General features: G+C 36.7%; 2 protein-coding genes across 2 annotated transcripts; one reads left to right on the top strand and one right to left on the bottom strand.

Moving 5' to 3' along the window:
* Window positions 1-5581: 5581 nt before the first annotated feature.
* On the top strand, window positions 5582-14030 carry LOC104888796 (asparagine--tRNA ligase, cytoplasmic 1). Its single transcript, XM_010673875.4, has 6 exons — window positions 5582-6253; window positions 7015-7611; window positions 10854-11104; window positions 13250-13379; window positions 13461-13519; window positions 13643-14030. The coding sequence occupies exons 1-6, from the start codon at window positions 5729-5731 to the stop codon at window positions 13824-13826; spliced, it is 1746 nt and encodes a 581-aa protein (XP_010672177.2). The 5' UTR covers window positions 5582-5728; the 3' UTR covers window positions 13827-14030.
* Window positions 14031-14176: 146 nt separating this feature from the next.
* LOC104888795 (receptor-like protein EIX2) lies at window positions 14177-17435 on the bottom strand. The gene is given in 2 exon segments (XM_010673874.4): window positions 14177-16574; window positions 16576-17435. Coding segments are annotated over 2 exon segments (2967 nt in total). The 5' UTR covers window positions 17229-17435; the 3' UTR covers window positions 14177-14260.
* Between the last annotated feature and the right edge of the window lie 656 nt (window positions 17436-18091).

Genomic DNA, 18091 nt, shown 5'->3' on the forward strand with positions numbered 1-18091 from the left:
TTTGTCATTCATGGATTGTACCGTTGGATACAATCAAATTCACATGGCTCCTAACCAAGTAAGTGAAATGATGCAGTAGATTATAGTGAAACAAAGCATATCATGATTGTAAGTAAAATTGCTAATATGTAGAATCACTAACTAAATCACCAAAAAAACAAAACCCCAATTTTATAGAAAATTGTGATGGGTATTAAAATATATACCGCAAGTGCACGTTGTCTGTTTAGCAGAAACTGGAAAATATGGATTGATCCACAGAGAGAGGAGTTTTATAGATTTATGCTCAATTATTTAACTACTTCAAGAGAGGAAATTGATTGAATAATTTATAACTAAACTAGAATAAATTAGAACACAAAAGATGTAAGTTTATCAAATAATTAAAAACCTAGGGTAATCGATCGGTCCACCATGCTTATACCAATTTAGTCACCATAATAAAGTTCAATAATACTTGGATTGAGGTTCGAATAATAAGAGTATATTGTTAATCCTACGGTCGGGCCTTAACAACTCTTGAATCAACATATGCCAGTACGGTTGCTCAACATAATTAGACCTTCCTATTATAACAAGCCAATAATGAATATGATCTTTTGATTCTAACTCCTATTAGCTAAACATAACTCATGATATTGCGCAATTACATGAATTAAACAAGCATAACAAATCAATAGGAATTACTCTAATTCAATTTAAATATCGAACAACTTTAAACCACAATAAAAAAAAAAGGTATAAACATGGCTTCCCTAACAACAAGAAAATCACCCTTTTCCGACGGTCAAAATCCGTCAGTAAAAAAGCAGTGTCCGACGGTAACCTTATTACCGATGGGCATCCGTCGGTAACTGGCCGTCGAAAATTTAGTCGGCGGTCATTCAGACTTTAGAGACGGATTAAGCGTCGGTAACAATTACCGTTGGTTTACTTTAGTTCCGACGGAGAAACTGTCACAAATTACCGACGGTTTAAAGCGTCGGTAAATTTTACCGACGCTTTATTCCGTCGGTAAAATGATCATTTTACCGACGGAATAAAGCGTTGGTAATTTGTGACTATTTTAATCCGTATGTTTTTTTAAAAATTTTCTTTTCCACAATATTAGATGTGATCATTTTGGCCTGGCCCGGCCCGTTTTTGGGCCGGGTTATGGGCAGAATTTTTTTTGGCTTCGGGCAAGCCAAAAACGACTTTTTAGTCTATTTTTTGGCCCGGCCCGTTTTGGCCCGCAAAAGTCCGCTAATTTAGGCCCAAAATAGCGGGCTTTGGACACAAAAAATCGGCCCGAATTTAGGCCCAGCCCGACCAATGGGCAAACTTTTTTGGCCGCGGCCCGAACGCGGCCCGGCCCATGATCACCTCTACATAATATTTGATAGAATAAAAAATGCAATTAAACTAAAATCAAGACTTTGTACATCTACAATGTAATAAAAATAAACATTTCATTTATCAATTTGTAAAACATTACATATGTGCTTCCAAAAAGAATACAGTAACTTTGATAAATCTAATAAAAAAATTGATATACTTAAAATCAAATACAACTAAATACAATTAAAATATGATAAATCTGAAACAAAAAAAAAAAAAAATTCTTAATAAAGTAACTAAATTTCTAGATCTTCAATCTTGAAGAATCAAATTCTGCAACCAAAAACATTGAAAAAAAAAAACCAAAACACATATCAGAAAAAATAAATTACACACCAAATGCATACAAAAAATGATGATAATAATAAATAAAATAAATTATGATAATAAATTTGAAAAATAGAATAGCATAATAAATCTGACAAATAAATCAAAGAAAATCATAATAAAAACAAAATTAGCCAAAGAAAATCAAATTTAAAACAAATCTGACAAAATTAACGAAAGAAAATCAAATTAAAAACAAAATTAACCCCACCCACCCACGAACCCACGCACCACAACCACCCACGAACCCACCCATCCAAACCACCCAAAAACCCAAACCACCCACGAACCCACCCACCTAAAAACCCTAAACAACCCTACCCACAACCCGCAACCCCACCCCAACCACAACCCCGCACAACCGCACAACCCAGCCAACTCGCAACCCCACCCCAACCCCAACCCGGCACAATCGCGTAATCCCAACCCAACCCAACCCAACTCGTAACCCGCAATTCCCGAAATTTGGGTTAAATTTCAACCCCGAATTTACCTAAACGAAAACCCTGTGAGGAGAGAGAGGAGAAACTGTGAGAGGAGAGAGAGGAGAAATTGTGAGAGGAGAGGGAAAGGAAGAAACCGTGAGAAGAGAGAGAGAGAGAGAGGAAGAAAGCGTTATTTTAAGAGAGAGATGAAAGGAAGGCTAAAAGACGACATTTTTTTAAAAAAAATAGTACAAATTTACCGACTGCTGATCTGTTGGTAAAATTATAAACCGTTGGTTTTTCAAGATCCGTCGGTAAAATCTTTTTTCCGCCGGGAATTTTGTCCGTCGGTAATTGTGAATTTACCGATGGATACTTTCGCTGTCGGTAAAATCCGTCGGCAAAGACGCGGATTCTTGTTGTGCCTCTCTAAGCCCTAGAAAAAGACTACTCACTCATGATAACAATAAACTCAATAAACATAATGCAAATAGAAGAGTTCATCAAGGTAGACAAAGTAAAGAGTAATACCCATTGATTGAAGAACAATGAAAATGAAATCAACGATCTTTATAATCTTCAAAGCAAAGAGTTAATACCAAAGTAGAGAGAGAAAACTAAGTGTTTAAATCTAAAAATGCAGAATAATTGATGCCTTAATCGAAAATACTAAAAACATATTTATAGTTTTAATTTTACAGAACCAACTAAAAAAGGCAAAAATTAATGTTCCCGAAAAACCGCCTAGTTGAGCGACATTGTCTGGAACTTACGAGCAAAGGAACAATTTCACCTTGTCAATCGGTCAAGGCCGCCCGGTCGGGCGCGCAATCGAATTCGGGTCCTTTCTCACCCGGTTGACCGGGCTAACATGCCTTGGATTCTGGCGAAGATTTATTCTCGCCCGGTCGACCGGGCAGGTTAACTGCGATTTAGAATCAACTCGCGAAGGTTGTATCATTGAAAAACCCTTGAAGTCTAGTTTCCATCGCAACTATAATTTATTGATCATCAATTTTCTATAAAATTTTATGATCACAATAGTGAACATGTGTCAGTTTTGGCACTTCTTTCACTAACTCTTTGCTTCATGTTAACTCGAAATTGTCCCAAACGGATGCATTGTGATCCTTGTGCAAGCTATATTCATCCTTAATGATTAACATGCTTCATCTTAGATAATATTAATCAATTTGCATCAAAATAATTTGTAAATCATCGAAACACGCAAACGGTTTGTAGTAGAGCACAACTGACATAATTCATGCCATTATGCACCTAAATGCTCTAAAAGGAGTTATAGATGCTTCTAAAAACAATATAAATGTGACATATCAATAAGGATGTCGACAACTTGATCAAATCAATGCATTGTTGGAAGGGAAAATTAGGGGAATGAACAAGGAGGTGATACAAAAAAAACCAAATGAAGATGGGTGAAAACTCGCGGCTAGCTGTGAGTCCACCAATCCACTAAGGGCCTGTTCTCTTCGGCATAAAACAGCTGGACTGAACTGAACTGATCTGAACTGAAATGAATAGTGATATGTGAGAGTAAAAATATTGTCAAGAGCGATCTGAACTGATCTGAACCGAACTGATCTGATCTGAACTGAATTAAACTGAACTGAACTGAACTGAAAATAAGCTGGGGAGAACAGGCCCTAAGTGCAATGTCATTAATTTCTCATGACAATCAATAAAAATAACTTAAGTATTTATATCTAAGGACAGTGATAATCAATGAACTAGTGAAGATGAATGACTATAAACAATGACGTCTGAATACTAAGTATAATCAGTAGCGTTTTTTCAACAATGGTTGCAATTACTTAGAGAGTTTTTATGATAACTTCTATGCGCTGTCTTTTCTCCTCAAGTCTTGTACTTACAACTCGTCAAATCTACTTAAACAACCCCTAGAAATTAAGGAGACAATCCTGACCAATCTCTTTGTCCATGATCTCCTCTTTGATTCCCTTCACGTCGGGGGTTGCTAAATGCAACTTTCATTTACCATGTACAACCCATCTAAATTCCAAAATTACCCTTGTTCACTCACAACTCATTTCTCCCTCTTCCTCTCCTCTCTCATCACCCTCTTCCTCTTCGAAGATTGTTCACAAATTTCACAAATTCGTCCACCATTATACCCCAAATTCGTTTCCAAGCTCTCAATCTTTTCGAAAATGTTGGAAAATTGTTAAATTACTAGATCTTATACACATTTCGGGTTCAACATCAAGCGAAAGTTTTTTGAATTTCGTCCAACTTTCTTTCAGAATTTCGAAGGAATATTGGATTTCGTGCAAGGTGCACGAAACGGATCAATTATTTCGTGCAGATTGCACGAAACAGAATATCTGTTTCGTGTAGTCCACACAAACAGAATCAATTGTTTCGTGTAATCTACACAAACGATCATCTGTTTCGTGTAGTCTACACGAAACAGACATTTCGAAAAAAAAAATTTACAACTTGAATCTGCGAAAAAAAATTCACAACCTGCATCATAATTACGAAAAAAAAATTCACAACTTACATCAAATTGAAATTCGTTGGTCAAAATATGGTCCATTGAATATCAATTAAAATTTGTAGATCTTCGATGAAGTTTTTTATATCTAACAGTTAGAGAGGAGGAGAGAATATTTTTAGAGAGAGAAAGGGGTTTTTAGAAAGAATATGATCATAATAAGGGTTTTTTGGGCTTTTTTTAAAGCTGCGTTAGTAAAGTGAGGCTGCGTTTAGCAACCATGTTATTCACAATTAACTCATTTAAACTTGAGGCCATGAACAAAAAGGATTTAAGGTGACAGCTTGGTCTTCCTTGATTATAGCAAATCAGTTGGCATTGTTGTCTAGAACTCTAGATCGGTGCTGTATTCGTCGCGTCCAATATAATCCGTCCAGAGCTATAGAAAAATAGTGATTGATATGTAAAAAAATTGTAAGATAATGTAAAAAAGAGTGATGGTTTGGAAAAAAAAAATCGTTATGTTAGATAATGGAAGAATTTGTATAACTTTAGTGGGCAAAATGTGACTATATGAAAAAATGGTCAATACGTCAAATGGGTACTTTTACTCTACATACGTAAGTACTTGAGCTATGAAAAAAGATTGTTATAAAAAGGCTCAATTTTTCATACTCTTGCTACCTTAAACAACCTTCTCCGAATAATTTCATATATCAATATGAACCGCATTCACACTCCACACAAAACTAGCTCTTAATCAAATATTCATTCTAATTTCTACTCCCCTCTCCCCAAAAATTAAAACCTAAAATATTCCTTTTACTTTTTTTTTGAGGGGAAATATTCCTTTTACTTCCCTTTTGAAAAACATGCTTAATTAATTATTCGTTCTAATTAAGTTCTAACCCCCCTCTCCCAAAAAGGCAAAAATCAAAAACTAAATATATTCCTTCCACTTCCCTTTTTAAAATCTAAAAATAAAATATTCGCTCTACAGTCTCCCCTCCCTCTACAACTCTAGGGTTTACAAATCCGCACCCATTTTACCACCAAAACAAATAACACATCGCCACCTCCCTCTCCATTCCTCACTCTCTCTCTCTCCTCAGTCGTCACCATGGCAATGTCCGAGCAAGACGAGGTATCCATGGCGGTTGCCGAGATGTACTCCCTCACCCTCTCACCCACCACCACAACCACCACTCTCAACTCCGCACCATTCTCGAAACGCATACCTATCCGATCAATCCTTAACCGCTCCGACGGTGGCGCATCACTCGCCGGCCAACGAGTCACCGTCCGAGGCTGGGTTCGAACCGGTAGAAAGCAAAACAAAGGCGCATTAGGTTTCATTGAGCTCAACGACGGTTCTTGCTGCGCCAATTTACAGGTCATAGTTGAGTCATCTGTGTGTGAGCTTAGCCAGCTTTTGTCGCCTGGTTCGTGTGTGTCGTTGTCTGGCGAACTTAAATCTCCGCCGCAATCTGGAAATGATAAGCAGAAGAAGAAGATTGAGTTGTTTGCTGATCATGTTATTGAAGTTGTTCCTGTTGATCCTACTGAGTATCCTTTGCCTAAAACTAGATCGATTATTACTGAGTATTTGAGAGATTTTGTTCATCTTCGACCTAGGACTAGCTCGGTATGATTCTTTCCATTTCTTTTATTTTTGTTTGTATTTTGGTTTTGTTGATTTGGTGTGTTGTTGTTGTCTCCCTAGTATGGTGTAATTGAGATATGAGGTTAATTGTGTCGGCCGTTCGATACGGCGGTGTTTAATTCAGTTCAGTTTAAATAAGTTCAGTTCAGAGAACATTGGGAAATTATAAGAGTACAAGGTAGAGAATATGTGTTAGAATTTCAGTTTGGTAAAAGGAAGTTCACATATGAGTATTAATGGTATTGATGTTAATGTTAGACTATTACTGGGAGGTGTCTCTTGCTGATTGACATGGTAAAAATGAGTTCAATTCAGCTGACATCGGGAAACTATGTAGGAGAATGCACTTGAGAATCAGTTTAATAGTAAAATTAATAATTCTCCCCCTAAATGCAACTTTTGCATAGTAATTATTATTCATCTACCAACCTTATTCTGTCAACTGTCAAGTGTAGTCTTATTTCATTCGCGTTAATAATTAAAGATGTTAAGGAATAAAGCAGTGCATTCTATTGCGTGTAGGCAAGAAATGTCGTATGTATTTAGATATGAAGCAAATATTAATATCGTAACAATCAAGTGAGGGCCTTTATATTCCAAAGGAAGGCTCTTGACTTCTTGTTTAATTTTGAGATTTTAGTGTTTATAGGTTTTGATGCTAATGTTCTGACCATTATCGAGGGAGGGGTGGTGGTGTTATGGTGCCTGCTGTTGATTGACATGGTATATATTGGTGGTGGCAGTTTGCTGCAGTTGCTCGAATTCGTAGTGAGCTTGCATATGCTACTCATACATTTTTCCGAGACAATGGATTTATTAATGTACATACACCTATCATTACTACCATTGACTGTGAGGGAGCAGGGGAGACCTTTCAAGTGACTACTTTGATTAAAGATGCGGAAAAGTTGGAGCAAGAGTTGTTGGAGAATCCAGCTCCCTCAGAAGCCGACGTTGAAGCTGCAAAGCTTGTTGTTGAAGAGAAAGGAGAAGTTCTTAAGAAACTGAAGGCAGATGCTGAGGCGAGCAAAGAGGAAATTAAAGCTGCTGTTGGGGTACTAATGAAAGCGAAAGGGGACCTTGCCAAGTTGGAAGAAAGAGCTAAGCTTCAGCCTGGAATTCCCAAAACAAAGGATGGCAAAGTAGATTATGCCCATGATTTCTTTGCTCGTCAGGCTTTTTTGACTGTCTCCGGTCAATTGCAAGCTGAATCTTTTGCTTGTTCCCTTGGTAGTGTTTATACATTTGGGCCAACTTTTCGTGCCGAACACTCTCACACTTCAAGGCATCTCGCTGAGTTTTGGATGGTGGAGCCAGAAATTGCCTTTGCGGACCTTGAGGTTCGTTCACATTCCTTTTATTTACATATAGGCACTGCATTTGTATCTTGCTTTTCATGTTGTCACTGCCTCACTGGTTAGGAGTTTGGTTTCTTTTGGTTGTGAACAATTATGGTACTTGCTGTCTATGCATTTTTTGCATGGGCTCTGGATGTTATCCATGTATTGATCAAAGGCAGGGGATCTCTTAGGGGTTCTGTGTGAAATATGAATGTCACAGTACTTACTGGGGGTAGGCATGGTACACTCTTATGGTCATGTGCAGCACTGCAGCTTGACCCATGCTGAGGGATTTTTTTAGTCTTGTTTATTTGGAAAAGTTACCTGCTACTGTAGCTAATAGTCTGTACCAGAAATTATTTTGTTGTTTTTCATCTTGATGATTTCACACTTTCTCGTATTGGGCATTTCCTTTGCAAGTAATATATGTATTTTGTATGTCCCTCATTACTTATATGTTAAACACGAGGCACAGTATTTTATCAAATCATGGAGTCCTTAGTATGAGATGTCCCTAAATTCTGGTAAATGCCGTTGAGCTTAATAAAGTGAATCCCATTACCTCATATTTAATCGAGGTTTGAAGGTTCATTGGCTCTCCATTGCTATTCCTTTTCTTGGAAGAACCTTGATGCACCAGTGGGTCTTTAGACCACGGAATCGTGATGTTAGTCCCAAATCACGTTTCCTCACTTGGCAGCCTCACTTTGAAGCGTTGTTCCACTAATAAGGTCCCCAGGAATTTTGGGAGAACTATTGCCATCTTCAGGACCTCCCCTCTTGGTGCTGATGGTTTATTCCGTATGGAATTCTTCTAATTAAAGTATTAAACCATCCAACTATCCAGATTCACAACCTCCTTTACGTTTAAAATGAAACAATTACCACATATGACCTCGCCGCAATTTTACATCGAGGGAATGCAGGGGTTGATCGAAGTCCACAAAGTTCATCCGGATTGGAGGGCTAAAATTCTTAAATGCTGAAGGCAGGTTAGTTGAGGTGTTCGTGGCCTTCAAAAGACTTGTTTTTATGTGAACTCACGAAGAGACAGTGGCTATTGGGAAAAAGAAGTTAAGCGACAAGAGTCCAACGTTATCTTTTGCGAAGCTAGTGGTAGGAGGACAAGGGGTAACATTAGTGCTAAATGAAAAATTCTTGTTGGAATGTCAATGGGCTGGTGTTTCCCTGAAAACGTGCCTTGTTCAGGGATATTTTGTCAAATAGCTGTGCGTGTTGTGGTAATAGGAGACTATTTACAAGAAAGCGTAACTTATTCTTGATTCTATGTCTTTGGGAAATATATGTGGGGTGATATTACCTCCTTTGTTGCTCTGAGATATAACAATTGCTCTTAGAAGAACAAATTTTGTCATTTTTTGATATTCAGATATATAGATATTCTTTCTTGCTGCTAACTTTTAGAAAATTAAGATAGTGCTTACGGTTTGCAGATTTTTGGGCTCATTTCTAGAAAAAATTAACAATATGTGTCAGCATTTTGGTTTCAATGTTGAGCAGTGAGCATAATAAGCTTTTGCTATCTTGGCTGGTTGTGAGATCCAACACTGGCCGCTTATTCAGAACTGCCACTTTTTGGAAATATACATTTTAGAGCTTTGTGGGAGGTCTCTGTAGCAAGGGTTGCAGAGCGTTTAGACATTAGGTGGTTGGAATGGAACATCAATTTCACTTTGTGGGCGGATCACTTTGCTTTTCTGCTTCCTCTTTAGTTTTTGAACTGAAAGTGCATTTGGTGCATTCGAAGAGGTTAGGGCGCTAAGGCGCAAGCCTCATCGTCTCAGGCATCCTAGGTGCATTGCCTTGCCTATGTGCACCTAGTCACGTTGAGGTGCAATTATGAGGAAATATGCATCTGTTTCTTTTTAATATCCTTTTCTTTTTTCCCTTATTCTCTTCTTTCTCGTTTCTTACGACATGAGAGGACCTTAAAAATCCAAAAAGAGAGTTTTGGCATGCCAAAATACAACAAAACATTTGAGTAATTTTGTTAATTTTTATGACAAATTTTCTTTTGAAAAAATTAATATTTAGGAAAGCCTAAGACGAACAATGTCATTCTTAGCTCCTCCCACTTCTTTATATATTATAAAACAACCAGCAAAGCAGTCAAGATTGAGCTTCCACTTTGCGTCGAATGGAACCGTAGTATTGAATTGTGGATTGCAAGATTCTGTAAGCATCTATAATTAACACTTACTGTCAGATTTGAAAAGTAATTTAGAAAAAGCCATGTAAATTTGCTACTACTTGGACTCAAATTCTTACATTTGAGTTGTTAGCGGGATAGCAGCTAGTGCACTATAGAAAATGTCTTATTGTTAAATTGTCTTGATAGAGTTTTATAGGTTATTTAGTGGAGTCATAGGATCAATAGGATTGAATAATTTGCAAACTAGCAAGGATCGTACCTAGGTTTGGGCTCATTTATGAGCTTTTGGATCCAAGGGTCATAAGCTACGCATTGAGATCCTAACTATACTGAGTTCCTAACTAGTATCTGTTCTGCCCTAATTTTCACTACATTCGGGTTTGTAAAGGTTTCGAGTTAGTTTGCTAAATGTCTAGACAGATCCCCTTTTTTATAAAGGAAAAATTGTTTTTAATAAGTCAACCTTTGATTGATCTTCTCAATATAAGTCGATCTTTTGATTATCTTAGAATAAGTTAACCTTATATTTACTTGTGTTGTAAACGAGTTAATGACGTTGTATAATACGTGTCACATTTTAATAGGATGACATGTGATTTAACTCATTTATAGCAAAAATAGATACAAGGTTAACTTATTCATAGTTAATCGAAAGGTGGACTTAATTTAAGAAGAACGCGCAAAGGTTATCTTATTAAAAATAAATTTTCCTTTTATAAATAACTCAAAATAGATATCCATTAGCACGTCAGGTCAAAATAATGGATTATCTAAGGTGATGTTTCCAATAAACAAGAAGAAATAGTAAGATATCACATTGTAGTTGTTTTTGAGTTAAAACTCTTAAAGATTGTGGGTCTATCCTACCACCTATAATGTTATATCATATCTTAAATTAGTGAAGTTAATCTAACTTTTAGAAGTTTAGGGTATGCACTTCATGTTGTTGAGTTCAGGAAGTACATATATCCTTTAGGCTGTCTTGTTTCAGGGGCTTGAAACTTTGCAATATGTGACTTCACCATACTTGCTATAACTTTTTACTGATTGTTGTTTGCTATTCTGACAGGATGATATGAATTGTGCGGAGGCGTATATAAAATTTATGTGTCAATGGTTACTTGACAGATGCCTGGATGATATGGTCGTCATAGCTAAGTTATTCGACAATACTGCTATTGACCGTTTGAAAATGGTAGCTTCAACCGCTTTTGTCAGAATTACTTACACAGAAGCAGTGACTTTGTTGGAGCAAGTAAAAGACAAGAAATTTGAGAATAAAGTGGAGTGGGGGTCAGATTTAGCGTCTGAGCATGAAAGGTAAGTGAATTTGTGTTAGTGGCTGACTGGTTGATTTTCTTAGCCTGATTGCCAGATATGTAAAGAATAGGGGGTTAATGAAAATTTAAGAAATGGAAAATTTGTCATATACCACCACAGTCTATATACTTCATCAGTTTTTTTACTTGCTACACTTTCTTAAAAGGGAAATAGTTAGTTACTTGCAACACTTTCTACATTTGCTTTTGTTTTTCCTTTCACTCTATCTCTCTCCAATCACATGGGGCCCTCTCTTTTTTTCCTCTCTATTTCTCTCCTACCCAAATTTTGTATTGGAGTTGATGAAAAAAAAGTGTTGCAAGTAAAAAAACGGAGGAAGTAAAACTTTTTTGTGAGAACTCACTTTTAAATTTTTTTTTGCGCCAAACCACCTTTTATGATTTTTTTTGTCTGAAACCCCTTTCTAGACTCCAATGTTTGACTTGCAAACTCCGGCATTAACTCCCCTTAAGTACCCTTTTTTTCTCCTTTTCCTCCCTTTTTTTTTGCCGTTTCCGGTCCCTCTCTTCTTTCTCCTTCATTCTTCAACATTCATCAGACCAACCTCATTTAAAATCCCCTGGATTGAAGAGATACATAATTTTAGGAAGAGATTTATCAAACTCCTTAAATCAGCACTGCAGAGCATACCCTATGATTTCTTTTTTAGAACTTCAGCAAAATGTCTGTCTATTTCCTCACATCGATTTCGTTCTTCAACACTCCACAAACCATTCTTTTCATCCTTTTCAACTTATTCATCATCATCAGATGCCTTTATTCCCAGCATCCAATCTTAGAACCGATTGCAGATCCATCATTTCCTATTCAATTCCCAGTCTTAACTGATCTAAAAGAGGCAAGTTCTCAGTTCTCACATACCCATCTCACGAGATCATCAAAATTTTACATTTCTTTCTCGTCTATTGTAATAAACAGTTCTGAAACAAATGGAAGGTTGAGAAAACAATCTGGAGCTGCTTGGATCTATGCACTTTTCCTTCAATTTTTTTTTTGAGAATTAAAAGAGAATCAAAATGATGCAATCGAGAAAAGAAAAAAAAATCTAAAACAAAATCACCCTATCATGGAAGAAGAAGTATTGGAACTTGAAAATACCTTAACCGGCTTAGTATGCAAGAAACATGTTGCATTCAAAACAAAATCCTACCTTAACTCTAGTTAAAAGACCTGGAAATGAAATGAAGAAAGCTTGAAATGCGACAACCAAATCCAGTAAAATGGAAATAGTTATTATACACTAATTTCCAACAAAAACCTCGATTTTGAGAAGATTGAAGTAGCAGAAACAGAAGAGAGATACTGAAAATGTGAAAAAAGGGAACATAAATGAAAGAAAAGGGGAATAAGGGGAGTCGGTCAACGCCGGAGTTTGAAAGTCAAACGTTGGAATCTGGCAAGGGGTGGGTGGGTTCAGACAAAAAAAATCGTAAAAGTTGGTTTGTGCCACTTTTTTGTTTATTTTGGAAGGTGGTTTCTTATAGAAAGTGTTATATAAAAAGGTGGTATATGTTTATGACAAATATTCCTAAAAATAATTGTCTTGATAACATTCCAATATATGAAAACAAATTAAGTTACTAAAGCCTAATTATTCACCAGAGGTGCATAAGAGAAAGATGTTTCCTTCTTTTCTGCCTAATTTTCTTTATGTCCCGTGTTTTTTTGCATATCATGCTCCGTAATCAGTATAGTAAATTCTGTGCTAACTGCAAAAACAGAAAGATAGAAGAAGATAGAGAGAAAGAGAGCATGAGGCACAGAGAGACAGAGGAGAGTGGGGAGCTCCCTCAAATTAAAGTCTTTGCCTTGTTGCTGTGATTGTTACTTTACCAACCCGTAAATTTGACACCCATTTGATGCTCCAAGCATTGTATGCTTCTAGTAGTTGGTTCTGATCTCTCTTTAAAATTAGTTACACCTCCTACTATTCTTCCTTGCTTCACCATTTAGAACCTAGATTTGCCTCCTTATTCTCAATATTGTAACTATTCCATGTTTTATTTAGTTGTTCAATTAGATATTTTTAATACCAAATTGTTACCCTATTATACCAATTGTCAACTAGAGTGATTTCTTTTGAAGGATATGGGTATCATGTCAACCTTTTTATTTTGTGTGCAGATACTTGACCGAGGTGATATTTAAGAAGCCAGTTATTGTGTATAACTACCCGAAAGGAATCAAAGCATTTTATATGAGGCTTAATGATGATGGGAAAACTGTGGCTGCAATGGATGTACTTGTGCCAAAGGTATGTCTAGTGGTTTCCACAACTTTCTAGGCTTATTCTATTGTTAGCGATCGAGTGAACTTTATTAACCATCATTTTCAGGTTGGAGAGTTGGTTGGCGGAAGCCAGAGAGAAGAACGTTACGATGTTATAGTCAAAAGGTAGTTGCTTTATTTGAAATTTGCATAAGAACATTTTCCTGAATGGTTTATATTTGGACTTTGTTCAACCGACAACAAAAATATAGTGACGAAGAGATAAAACTTGATTGTTTCCGAATGCAGGATTGTTGAGATGGGATTGCCATTGGAGCATTACAAGTGGTACTTGGACCTCAGGCGCTACGGCACAGCGATACATGCTGGATTTGGTCTGGGATTTGAGAGGATGCTTCTTTTTGCTACTGGAATTGATAACATTAGAGATGTCATTCCTTTCCCACGGTACCCAGGAAGAGCAGATTTATAGATTGCATACACTGAAGAGAATGTGCCCTCTCCCCTGTTGGTATACGTGCTAAATATAATACTTAGAAAAGCACCATTTTGTTCTCAGTATTACGTGAAGGCTAATTCTTTTTGGTCTCGTGGTACAAAGACAAATGTTTTATTGATCTTAATTGTATTGAAAGTCTGAAATAGTCTTTTTTAATATACAGTAGTAATTTTTGCACGTCTTATTCCTTATCCAATCAAAGCCTCAAGGCTCTTGAATAATATTACCTCTCAAGTAATTTACTTTTAGGTACTAATAAATTATTTGGGGGACCTGATTTTTTTAAAAAATGGGTATTATTATCAATATCAGATCATAATCTGTGCAATTTTGTCATATTACATTCATGCATATAGCATGGAGTATTAAAAATAGTATTACAATGGTACTCTAGTTTGAGGAAGGAATCAGTAACACGCTTCAAAACCTCTTCTGAATTTGAGCCGTGTAAACAAATACCATCCATAGACCCTATCTTGCATGTCATCAAAGAACTGGAAAAAGGCATGTCTCCACGATCTTTTGAGCACTAAAGTTCCACAAACTCCCCAGAATCCTATAACAAATCCGAGCACCATACTTATGCACAACCCGTAAAGAAAAACTTTGTTGTCATTTTCTTCTTCAGGAGTAATATCACCTCCACTTGCAGTGTTGTAGGGAGGTTGATTCGAGGAACAATTTCCAAGTGGAGGTCCGCAAAGTTCGGGATTATCTATATATGATGAAGCATTGAACCCTTGAAGTTGAGTACCCTTTGGTATTTCTCCTGAGAAGTTATTGTTTGACAAATCTAAGATGCTGAGAGAATTCAAATTAGCTAGGCTAGTAGGGATCTCACCTGATATGTGGTTGTTTGACAAATCTAGAACTTCTAAAGATGTCAATTCTCCAATTCTTGGTGTGATACTTCCAGCCAAATTGTTTCTTGATAAGTTCAAGGAGATGAGACCGTCAAGGATTGCAATTTCTGAGGGAATATCTCCTTTCAGCTTATTGTTTGAAAGATCAATATATTTGATTAGTCTTAAATATCTCAAAAAGCTTCTCTCTTTTGATTTCCATAAAATTGTTGCACTAAAGTCTTCGTAATAATTCAAGGTATCGGAAATCGGAATCGGTTCCCTATATTGCATTTCTGGCATTAAATCCGTCGCATTTTGCATTGCGGTGAGATTATGAATGCATTTTGGAATGAGGCCAGTAATTTGATTCATTGCAAGATCCAAGATTTGGAGAAAGGACATTTCACACAGGCTTAAAGGTATTTCTCCAACAAAATTATTGCTTCGTAAGCTCAAAAAGCTGAGATTGTTGAACTTACTTCCAATATCTGACTGTATATGCCCATTCAATGAGTTATAAGAAAGATCAAGAAGAACTAGGGATGTGCAATCCTCCAACGATCTTGGAAATTCTTCTGAGAAATTGTTATGGCGTAAGTGTAACTCCTGAAGTCGCTTCAAGTAACCAACAGAAGCCGGTATATCACCAGAAAAGTTATTATTATCCAAGTACAAAATTATTAATTGATCAAAATTCATCCAACAATCTGGAAGTTTACCAGACAATAAGTTGTTCGAAAGGTCAAGCTTGGAGAGGTATGATTTGTCTTCTAGACACAAGAAAGGTCGAGGGTCCGTAAACCTGTTATTATTCAGGAGTAGTGAAGTAAGGTTTGCTGGAAATGATGGTATTGCACCTTCAATATTGTTATGACTCATATCTATGTGAGACTCGTCACTAGTTATTGGTATTTGCAAACTGTTAAGTCTCCCAGAAATCTTATTATAGGACATATTTAAACTGCTTAATTTTGAGGGCAATGAGCTATAAAAAGATTCAGGAATACTGTCTGAAATTCCAGCATTAGAGATATCAAGATATTCATAATTTGTTTGGCTCACAAGCCATTTTGGAAATGATGGCCCTAAATTGCAAGATCTTAACCCGATACTCTCGAGCTGAAATGCAGGGACCCAATCGGAATCAAAAGTGAACGCTAATTCTGTGTTGTATGACAAGTCCAAGTAATTCAATCTTGAAAGATTAGAGAAGTGGATATCAGAGAGAGTACCTTTCAAAGAATTATTAGTAAGATATAAACTGTCCAGCATAGAAAGTTGCCCTAGATTTGGACTGACCGTTCCATTCAGCTGGTTCCAGCTAAGATCTAAATATCTCAATGAAGAAAAGGTGTTGATTGTATCCGGAACTGAACCCCATATATTATTTCTGCTTAGACCTAAGGACAACAATGACTTGGATGCACACCCCGATAATGTTTGGATTATATTAGGGAGCTCATCGGTGAGGTTATTGTTGGAGAAGTAGAATTCTTGTAAGGTACACAAGTATTTTCCTAGGGTTTTTGGTATCGACTGGAAATTATTCAATGCGAGGTTAAGATATGTAAGAGTTTTAATGCTTCCAAGTGTATCAGGAATCGGACCCTCAAATTTATTTACCCAGAGTTCAAGATATGAAAGGGACTGCAAGTTCCCGATAAAACTAGGAATCCTACCTTGGAAGTTGTTAGCGGCAAGATTAAGATGTGACAGAGACTGCATGTTCTCGATAAAACTAGGAATCGTACCTTGCAAGTTGTTAGCAGAAAGACTAAGAAATGAAAGAGCACTCAAATTTCCAAGTGCAGTTGGAAGGGGCCCATTGATTTGATTATTACTTATTAGAGAGATCAAGATATGTAAGGTGCTTGTCAATTCCACTAAAATTGAACAACCACGGGAATATGAAAGAATCATCCAGGTGATTTTCAACAAGACTTAGACTAGAAAGAGTGGTTGAGGAATTTTTGAATGAAAGTGGCAATGGTAGAGATGGCTCAAGTTCACAATCATCCAGAGTCAGGACCCGTAGAAATGGGAGGTTGTTGATGATTTGGGGCCACTCTGTTACTTCACTGAGATTATAAGAACTCAACTTGAAGTATCTCAGCAAAGTTAAATGTGATAGCCACGACAAGGCTTGTGAGCCAGTGCCAGAATAATATTCGAAAGACTCGAAACGAAGATCAAGAGAAATTAAGCTAGAAAGATTTCCAATCTGGGGAGGAATTTCTCCATAAAATCCAGCGTAGGAAAGATTAAGGTGCTTCAAGCTTCGGAAGGAACCAATAAAATTGGGGATGGGTTGTTGTTGAAAATAATTATAGCTCAGGTCCAAGTAACTCAAATGCTTCAAATTAACAAGGGATGAATTAAGCTTACCTACTAGACATCTCTTTTCATAGACATCAGTATCAACTCCTGGAAGGTTGAGCTTAACAACATGACCAGTTTGGTTGTCGCAACGGACTCCATTCCACTGACAGCAGTTTCGATTATCATCGTCATGGTCTCCCCATGAAGACATCACAACAGGCCACAGTTGTCAACTTGAAAGCCCTGTTTAAATTTTAACAGTGCTTCTCTCTCATAGTCAATACACTGGACTTGGTTACTGCCATTTGCAGGAGAAACGTAGGAGAAAGATAGTAAAAGGCAACAAAGTATTAGAGTTGGATGGAACATTTTTAAGGTAAGAGAGGATTTCATTGTGATAACTGATACCTGTTAAGAGCCTAAGAGGGGTACACAATTTAGGCGTATATATATATATATACATCGACCATGGTAATTATGGACATTATCTTAACTAGGCAAGGCCCAAGGGTAGACTTATTGCACATCAAGTTTTGGCAATATGCAATTCCAATTTGAATTGGCAAGACTAGTAACTGATAGAAAGTTATGCTTGGCACAGTTGGCAGCGTTGGCGCATTAGGAAACTATATTGGCAAGATAGATTGGTGAACACATGGAGTTTACACTGAGTTAAAGTGAACACCTATGAGGTATTATAATTACAATACTCGTTTATCAATTACCAAGTAGTACTTGGTCTAGTGGTAAGGAGAGCACTTTTTCAACCTCAAGTTGGGGGGTTCAATTCCCAATAAAGGCCGTTTATCAGTTACCCTTCCCTCGTTTATCCGTTTATGCTTACAAACAATTAATCAGCTTATTTATGAGCGTATAAACTTGTTTTAGAGAGAAGCTCGAAATTTTTTAAAAAAAGTTTCGATGGCCTTGAAATTTTATTTTCTTATCTTTTTTTGCTGAAATTTAATTGATTATAGGTGAACATGTTTTATTTACTTAGCAAACTAAGTACTTTAGAATGATTTAGAGGAAGTGCTATTATAGCTGTCGTATATAATTTTAAAATTTTAAGTG

Source organism: Beta vulgaris, chromosome 3, assembly GCF_026745355.1.
Source record: "Beta vulgaris subsp. vulgaris cultivar EL10 chromosome 3, EL10.2, whole genome shotgun sequence".
Taxonomy (NCBI): Eukaryota; Viridiplantae; Streptophyta; class Magnoliopsida; order Caryophyllales; family Amaranthaceae; genus Beta; species Beta vulgaris.

Excerpts from the sequence above, each read along its gene's own strand:
- LOC104888796 (XM_010673875.4), top strand. The coding sequence starts at position 5,729 with ATGGCAATGTCCGAGCAAGACGAGGTATCCATGGCGGTTGCCGAGATG. Across the intron at positions 11,105-13,249 it reads TTAGCGTCTGAGCATGAAAG|ATACTTGACCGAGGTGATAT; the intron begins GTAAGTGAATTT and ends TTTTGTGTGCAG. Across the intron at positions 13,520-13,642 it reads TACGATGTTATAGTCAAAAG|GATTGTTGAGATGGGATTGC; the intron begins GTAGTTGCTTTA and ends TTCCGAATGCAG.